Below are 8480 nucleotides of genomic sequence, written 5' to 3'. Positions count from 1 at the left end.
CGCCGGGACAGCGCCGAGCCGCCTCACGATCCTTCCTCTTCCTCTATTTTTTTCCCCTTCTGATCTGTCTGCCGATGCCGACCACTGTGCTCTAGTTTGGTCTTCACTGTCGTGCCCTACCTCTACCCTAGCACCAGCAGCTACCTCCGATACCGAGTTGGTGAGTTTGTTAATTAAGCTGTGGTTGATATCAGATTTGTAGAAATTGAAGTAGCATTTTCTGTATAGGCTTATAGAGGTTGAGTTTTGATTTTTTTTTTTTTTTTTTTGTTGTACTAACTAGGAGTGATGGTTTCTGGCAGTGAGATCGGTTCTTGGAAGCAAGTTGTCTCTGCTGTGGATCTGTTGGGCTATCAGGAATTTCGGCTGTAGATAGGAGAAGGAATTGTAACGTATTGAGACTTGGGTTAGTGATGTGATATGGTTGATTTCTTCGAATTCGCAAGGTTAATAGTCTTGGTTAATTACATGGTTATCTAATTAAAAAGGATAAATGAATAGGGTTGCTTAATCTAATGGATTATGATTAAAGATTCATTTGACTTCTCTAGTCAGACTAATTCAAGGATATCAACTATGAAGGAAGGATAAGATAATTAAATGGAATTAAAACACAGTTTCCTAATCGGATTACGATTTTGTTTAGCTATTTTGTTTTTTTAGCTAAACGATACGATTTATTACAGGACTTTAATTCGAGACGGTGTCTCAATAAGGGATCTATTCGGATACGATCCTCTTATCGAAGGCGGGTACTTTGACTTTATGTCATTTGATATGCATAGTAATGTCTTTAACAAATAGCAACAATTGTGTTTTCTTATCTGCTTCGGTTGATCACTACCTGATCTGTTACATGCTTGGTTGTTTATTTGCTATGCACATCATGTTAGTATTTACCTGATTATACATATTTATAGAGGTAGTGACACAACCATATTATTTATTATGTTCAGGACGTAGGGTTTTTTATACTTTATCTGATCTGTGTACCTTTGATTTGGCTCATTGTTCTATGGTACACATTTTATATTTATACATGGATATTGCTATGCTGTTCAGGATATTGCCATGCTTAGTGTCATGCATCATTCGCATGATTGCATGCTGCGCGATAGTCTGCTCCATTATTGTTGAGCGCATCGCCGGTTTCATCTCTGTCGGTGCTCCGTTGGTCTGCTCATGGGTAGTGTGACGCAACGTGGTAGCACATCAGTTTGGCTCTGTCGGTGCTCCGTTGGTCCGCTCATAGGTAGTGTGACGCAGCGTGGTAGCACGTCAGGGATCCCTCCCCGTCATGGTGTACCGGGAGATGAGAGCATTACGCTCTCCCATTTATGATTTGGGGTAGGAGGACAGGTGTACTCCGACAGCATTCCGTCTACTCGGTCACTCATCAGGAGTAGTGACGGCAGAGTGCACGGTTGTTACAACTCTACCCACTCGGTCTCACCATTGTGTGTGAGATGGCTGACTGGCGTCAGGGGTGACCATGACATTTGCATCATATGCATGATGCATTTATTGCTTGTGTTTGCTGCATTTATATGGATGCATATGATTGACATGCATACAGGATTTATGACACTTTCGGTCTGACGACCCTATTGTACTCATGCCCTGGTCCTAGTTAGTACAGTTTTCTCCTACTTTATTCAGTTGCATTTATCCTTCTTGTATCAGGAGATTGTACGCATGATTAGTGTTGGTTGTTATTTTCTTTATTATGCATATCAGTTGATACCCGCTGAGTGTTGGACTCACACCCTCCTCCGTTGCTATTTTCAGGTTGATGTTGTCCGGAGAGTTCTAGTCGCTAGTCCCCTGCAGTCCACGAGGATGTGTGATGATCTTGTGGTTTTCTTGTTTTAGACTATGTTTAGACTTGTTTGTGTTGATACATTTGGATCTTGTATGGATTCTTATTGTCGATGAGTTTTATTTGAATTTGTTTTACTACATGTCTGCCTAGACGGCAGAAGAGGTGAGTTGATTTTACCGTCAGATTTGTGCTTTATGAGTGTAGTGGAGTAGGAAATATGTTTTGAGCTTTATGAGTGTAGTTGAGTAGGGTTATTTTTGAGTCTTCTTATCACTGTTCTACTTTGTTAATTATTAACTGTGTGGGTGATTGCATCATATTATTGTTATTGTTCCGGCCATGTTGGCCGATGTATATGTGGCCCTGAGGGCATTGTAGAAATTTCATATTGTCACCCATACAGGGGAGGTGTTGCCGAAATTTCTTCGGACAGGGACTTACTCCGGGGCGTGACACCTAACCTCCAGTTAGGACTTCCATACGCCTAACCTCCAATTAGGACTTTCACCCGTGCCTAACCTCCAGTTAGGACTTCCCCAGTCAAGTCTCCTGTTATCCATGACCTACTTGACTTGTCTTCTTATCAACCTGGTCAACCCTTTGACCATCTCCACAATCGGACAATTGTCCTAGTAATCTCCATATATTGTCAAACATCAAAACTCAAATCCCGACTCAAGCTTGACTCGACTCAAGCTTAATCAAACTGGTCAACCTTGACCAAGGGAAATTGCCTCAACAATAAGCTCCAACTCCCTTCTTTGAGCACCCTCTTTCTTTTTTGTCTGGATCCGCCACTGCCAGGAGGAGAGAATAGACGAAGGGAGAGCCTCCTCAGAAGAAAGCTACAGCGAGGAGGAACAAATAGACTTCAGAGCGGATCTGGTAAGTGAGGTATGTTTACCACCCCTGACCAGTTGTATTCATGTATTAAATCCATAAGTAAATGCTTGTATAAACTTAAATTTAAAAAGTATATTTTGAAAAAGAAAATTGTAGAATTGAAATTAATTTTAGCAAAATCATGTCCTTTAGAAATGTATGACAAATTTAAAGATGAAAATGAAAAATTAAATGGCCAAATTGAAAAAAATAAGAAACTTTGCATGTTTCAATCAAAATACACGGAAAAATTATAGAGGCCTAAATTGATATCTTAAATATCACAAAGGTCAAATTAGAAAATTATCAAAGAAATATATTCCTAAGAAATTTTTTATTAATCCTGTAGGAAGGAATCTATTTTGGGTTCCAAAATCATATTTAGATTAATTATTTTTTACACCTAGGGCTTTCAGAGAGAAAATTAAATATTTAATTTATTTAAAAGACTTAGTCTAGAAGTGGTTATTGTTCCAATAACCAAGAAAACCTAGTGCCTCGCCACAATCTGAAAGTCATTTACTAAAATAAATATTTAGTTGACTAACTATGAAGTATTTACTTGTTATAAAAAAATTAACTAATACTTTAAATTGTTTATCAAAATTTCTGTTAGAAATTATTCAGAATTTATTTTTTCTGATAAAGATAATTTCTTCACAAAATTCATATTGTTAAAATTTATTTAACAAAAATTATATTTGTCATTTTAAAAATTATCTCGCAAAGTTATTTTAGCAAATTTATTTTTCTGTGAAACTTTATCTAAACAATTTTCCTAAATTTTTTGACCGTTAGAAAATTTTTTATGAATTAGTTGTCCAAATGCAAATTTTTTAATTCTTCTTAAAATAATTTTAACTTTTATATTTGCCTTATAGATGTCTGATTAACATTTGTTACATTTTTATAATTTTTTCAACAATTAAAAGAGTTTTTATTTTTTTTAACAAAATTTATTTATAAAGCCAGAGAGTTTTTGGAGCTCAAAACTTTCATATTTTGTAGAGTTCCCCCTAGACTTTAATTTTAGATTTTCTAAAGTCACTTTAAAGTACCATATTTAATGTGATCAAAAGGGAAGAATAAAAGATTAAATTTAGGGGTAGGATAATTTAATTTTTTATACATTATTGAGTTACAAATTTATTACCTTGTTATTACTTCTTTATGTTTGTTTACTCTAACTTAACTTGGGTTGCTCACATCAAAAAGGAAAGGATTGTAAATACCCAAGGTAGCTTTAATGTGATCAATCAAGTCAGGTTAGGTCTTGTTTGTGTTTAACACTTGTGTCTAAGTGTGCAGGGATTTAGGAGTACAGGAAGTAGAGCGAAAGACGCAATTAACGAGAAGGACGACACAGGAGAGAGTCGACAGGCTCGGTGCGTCTGAGGGACGAGGTGCTGTGGAAGAGTACGTGGGCAGACGAGAAGGAGGCGCGCGACTTTTCCAAGGGAAAAGAAGCTGGAGCAGAAGTTTGTTCGAGAAGGCCGGAAGTTGGGTTCGGGTGAGCCCTATTCCGGATGGCCGAGATCACTCAAGCGAGTAGAACCAGAGCGGAAGATCCGGACCAATCCGAGTGGCTTCGCGGAGCGGGTTTAACCTGGTCTGGGTGCCCGGAACTGGTCCAAGCGCCCGAACCAAAAAAGTTATCGGCACGCTAGGTGTCACGAGCCGTTGTGATGTGAATAAAATTCTATCTATGTCCAGGCGCCTGAAACCCTTCCAGGTGCCATGAACAGGACTATAAATACAACCCTAATATAAGAAGCTAAATAAAACACTTGTAATCAATTCTCTTTCTGTTTAGTTTTGTAATTGAGTGATTTGAATGTTGTAAGAGACTTCTCCATCTGAAGAAGCTATTAGCGAGTTTTTCATCTTTCTTGGATTAACCTCTCTCGTTATAATCAAGTAAAATCTGAGCCTTTTCTTTCTTTGATTAGTTTTCTTTTGTACAAATGTTTATGTTAATATATCTATAAAATCGAGAAAGGTTTTTTTTATTGTGCAAGCTATTCACTCCCCTCTAGCCGGTTGGCAAGGGACTAACACAATCTTATCCCGACTTTGACTATCAAATCACTTTAACTTTGACCTCCAGATTATTTTTTGGACCTACTTGTTACAATCCGTACCACTCTCTTACCCAAATTAGATAGATGATTTTTTTTCTCTTTGCCCATGAGTAAATTTAGAACACAACTTATATCTATAATAAAAAATTAATCATTAGAATATTTATCCCTTATACTCTTATCCTCTTTATCTTAATGGAGATTATGCTAATATACCTGTGTTTGAGATGAGAATAGAAGTACTAGTAGGAACAAAGTCAACTTTAAATATTACCTTAACTTCATCTTAATTATTATTACGTCTCAATCATTATTAGGTGGTAAAATGCATGGTAAAATAAAGTTTGATGTGAGATTTAAAATAAAAAGTAAATAATATTACCTTCCCATTTAAAAATAAATATCGGTAAAGTGGAGAAAAATCCCTAATTCCATTCTTAATTTTGCATGCAGTCCCCCTATCTAAAAAAGTTTGTTTCCACTCCCTACATGCAAAGTTTCCTTTGCTTCAACTCCCCTCATATAAATATCATGACCAAATTGTCCTCAGATGTTTTAGGTATAAAAAGTTTAAAAACGAGTATCATTCTGATTAAATTCAGTACTTTATAACTAAAATTCAGTACTTTATACTAGAATTGAGTATATTTTCTATCAAAATTAACCCTCATATTTTTCGGTACAAATACTTTAAAAATGAGTATAATTTCTATTAAATTCAGCACATTAAATTAGAATTGAGTATATTTTCTATTAAATTGAGTACGATATTTTTCATGCTTAATATAATTACTCAAAAATTCAACATCATTTACCATTTAAAGAAAATCTAGTAAATTTTTCATCCAATTGAGTTATTTAAAGAAAATCTAGTATAATTTTCATCTAATTGAAGTGAAAAAAAAAATCGTACTCAATTTGATAGAAAATATACTGGATTCTAATTTTAATGTACTGAATTTAAGAGAAATGATACTGATTTTTGGATTTTTTATACCCAAAAATATCATGGGTAATTAGGTAAACATATTTGACTAGGGAGTGGAAACAAAGTATTTCACCACTAGGGACTACATGTAAAATTTTGTTTATCAATGGAGAGTGCACGCAAAATTACCCTTTAAATATTAGCTTCTCATTTAAAATTTTTGTCCAATATTTCATTCACGAAATTAGTTTCTAATAGTCATTCTTGTCCTTATTTAATTTATTAATTACCAAAATCGATCATTAGTCAACCCCAACAGCCAGGTTCAGCAAGGTCAACCTTCCCCCAACTCATATCATATGCCTTGCTTGCTCCACTACCCCCCTCCCTCCATCTAAATATCCAGCGACCAGCTCCTTTTCGTGCCTTACACTAATCTTACGCGTTGACTTCTCTTACAAAAATTTGCATGCTGCTAATGACTGGCTGTTAAAAGGAAAAAACAAATGGTGGAGCAACAGAGTGTTGTTGCTCAAACTGAAAGCAATGGGCCAGCGGAAGAGAATCTCTTCAGCCAGTTGCTCACTCACTCCTAACTCCTCTCCTCCCACACCCATCTAATAATACTTTTCTTCTGCCCTCGTGCTGCCTTCGTCGTGGTCCACTACGGGCATGTTGATGAGCCACTCCGCCTTGTAATTATTTAATGCTCTTCTCTCCCTCCCCGTAAAGCGAAGTGTCAACTGCACTCTCCTTGTGGATCGGAGGGAGTTTCAACTCTCCATCCACTCCAAGCTTTTTCCAATTATAAAACTACTCTTTGCCCCCCTCTGTCTCTCCGTCTGGCGTTTCACCTGTGCCTTTATTTTGAGTTTGGATGTGTCCAATTGCGACGTTGGGAAAAAAATTGAAGGATTTAGGATTTAGCAGGTAAAGCCTCGTTCGGAGTTAGTGTTGTTGGTGGTGGATGAGTTTTTAGGCTGCTCAGGATTTCCCCTTCCTCTGTTTCTTGCCGACTACATGGATTCTGTGGCAGAAGCCATGGGCTTCAGCAGCAGCAACAGGTACGACGACCACCGGTTCGTCACCTCGAATTTCGTCAAGCGCAGGAGGACGAAGCGGCGGGCAGCGCCGGGCGCCACGCTCGGGCCTGACTCTTCCGTCTCGTCGGCGGAGATTTCAAGTGGCACCGCCGTCACCGAGGAAGATGAGGACATGGCCAATTGTCTGATCCTCCTCGCTCGGGGAGGCGCGACGACGCCAACGGCTTCCGATGCCTACCGGTGCAAGACGTGCAGCAGGTGCTTCCCCTCCTTCCAAGCCCTCGGCGGCCACCGCACCAGCCACAAGAAACCCAAGACGATGGCCCTCCATGACGCAGCCGATGAAACACAGGTCCACCAGGTGGCCGCCGCCGGTGCCTTGATCACGAGGCCGGCCGCGACTGCAACGAGCAACGACGACGCTGCTGCTGCCGCCGGCAACAAGCCGAGAGTTCACGAGTGCTCGATATGCGGAGCGGAGTTCTCGTCCGGCCAGGCGCTGGGCGGACACATGCGGCGGCACCGCCCGTTGACGGCCCCGGCAGGGCCGCAGCAAATCATCAAGCAAGACAAGACCGTCATCTCCCTGGATCTCAATCTCCCAGCGCCGGCCGACGACGACGGCGAATTAGACAATATAACAGAGTCCCCGGCCGTGCCCTTCCCCTTTGAGACCCGGCGACCGCTTGTTTTCTCGGCGTCGTCTCTGGTGCGCTGCCATTACTAATCAAGCAACACTCATCATATGCAGCCATTTCCTCTGTCTCCTTCCTTAATTATCTGATACCAGATATCAGCAAAAATTGTGAATTCAATATGCATATCCACAAAACACGAGTGATTCTTTCAATTCATGGATCGATGTTCTCTATGTTCTCACCACAAACTGGAAATGCAATCGAGTAATTTTTAATTATTATTATTTTCTTCTAGACAGTCTAGTACCAAACTCTTGCTCTTGTTCTTGAGGTGAGAAATACTTGCAGGACTGGTCCAGCAGCAGGAAGGAATTAAGTGGCCGAGTTGAGTTGGCTTTTGTCTCTGAAAGCTTTTGTCTTCTCCACCACCAAGAAAAAGCTATGGATCAGGTTCTCACCCCATGAGCTTGATTTGTCTGCAATCTAACCTCCCAGCCCCCCTGGCACTAATTGCCAATCGAATAAAAGAAGATATAGTTGAGGAAAAGGCAAGTAGATAGATAGATATATAGGTAACCCTCTCTGTCAAGAAATCCAGCACACACTTGTACTAGAAATACAAGTGTGTGGAAGAAATGCATGTAAACGTATCTGCTATAAACTCATGCTTATCTCCTTAACTGACCTAACCCCATGACTGGAAGCTGAGAAGCTAGCTGCCAAGTTTCTCGTAATTCAGAGTTGTGGCCATCTGAATCACTTACTGTAAAATTATCTTTTTTAAATATGTATTTTGAGTTTTTAGCATTATTAAAATAAATGTATATTTTTAAGGAAAACAATTTACTTTTGAACTTTTAAAGATATCTCTAGACGTCTAGGGTCTCATCCGCGATTTCACTGCGTAACAGCCCCTCGATCTAGTCTGTCCAACTTATTTATTTTTCTTTTTATACCAAATATAAAAATTTTCTTAAGAGGATATTTTTTTGTATAGATAGGTAAAATATTTGAAGGTGAAAAGTTTAATATTTGTTAAGCTCCACTATAAAGTCTTTATGCATCATAAAGTAACATTAACTTCAA

At 38.9% G+C, this 8480-nt stretch overlaps 1 protein-coding gene across 1 annotated transcript; it reads left to right on the top strand.

Moving 5' to 3' along the window:
- Nucleotides 1-6156: 6156 nt before the first annotated feature.
- Nucleotides 6157-8121, top strand: LOC122009064 (zinc finger protein ZAT5-like). The gene is made up of 2 exons (XM_042565061.1): nucleotides 6157-7465; nucleotides 7743-8121. The coding sequence occupies exons 1-2, from the start codon at nucleotides 6734-6736 to the stop codon at nucleotides 7857-7859; spliced, it is 849 nt and encodes a 282-aa protein (XP_042420995.1). The 5' UTR covers nucleotides 6157-6733; the 3' UTR covers nucleotides 7860-8121.
- Nucleotides 8122-8480: the final 359 nt, after the last annotated feature.

Source organism: Zingiber officinale, chromosome 8A (assembly GCF_018446385.1).
Source record: "Zingiber officinale cultivar Zhangliang chromosome 8A, Zo_v1.1, whole genome shotgun sequence".
In the NCBI taxonomy this organism is placed as follows: Eukaryota; Viridiplantae; Streptophyta; class Magnoliopsida; order Zingiberales; family Zingiberaceae; genus Zingiber; species Zingiber officinale.
This window is presented reverse-complemented; position numbering and strand designations above follow the sequence as displayed.

Bases quoted from the DNA above. Each gene is read 5' to 3' on its own strand.
- LOC122009064 (XM_042565061.1), top strand. From the start codon at position 6,734: ATGGATTCTGTGGCAGAAGCCATGGGCTTCAGCAGCAGCAACAGGTAC. The intron at 7,466-7,742 runs GTGCGCTGCCAT...AAATACTTGCAG, and splicing joins TTTTCTCGGCGTCGTCTCTG to GACTGGTCCAGCAGCAGGAA.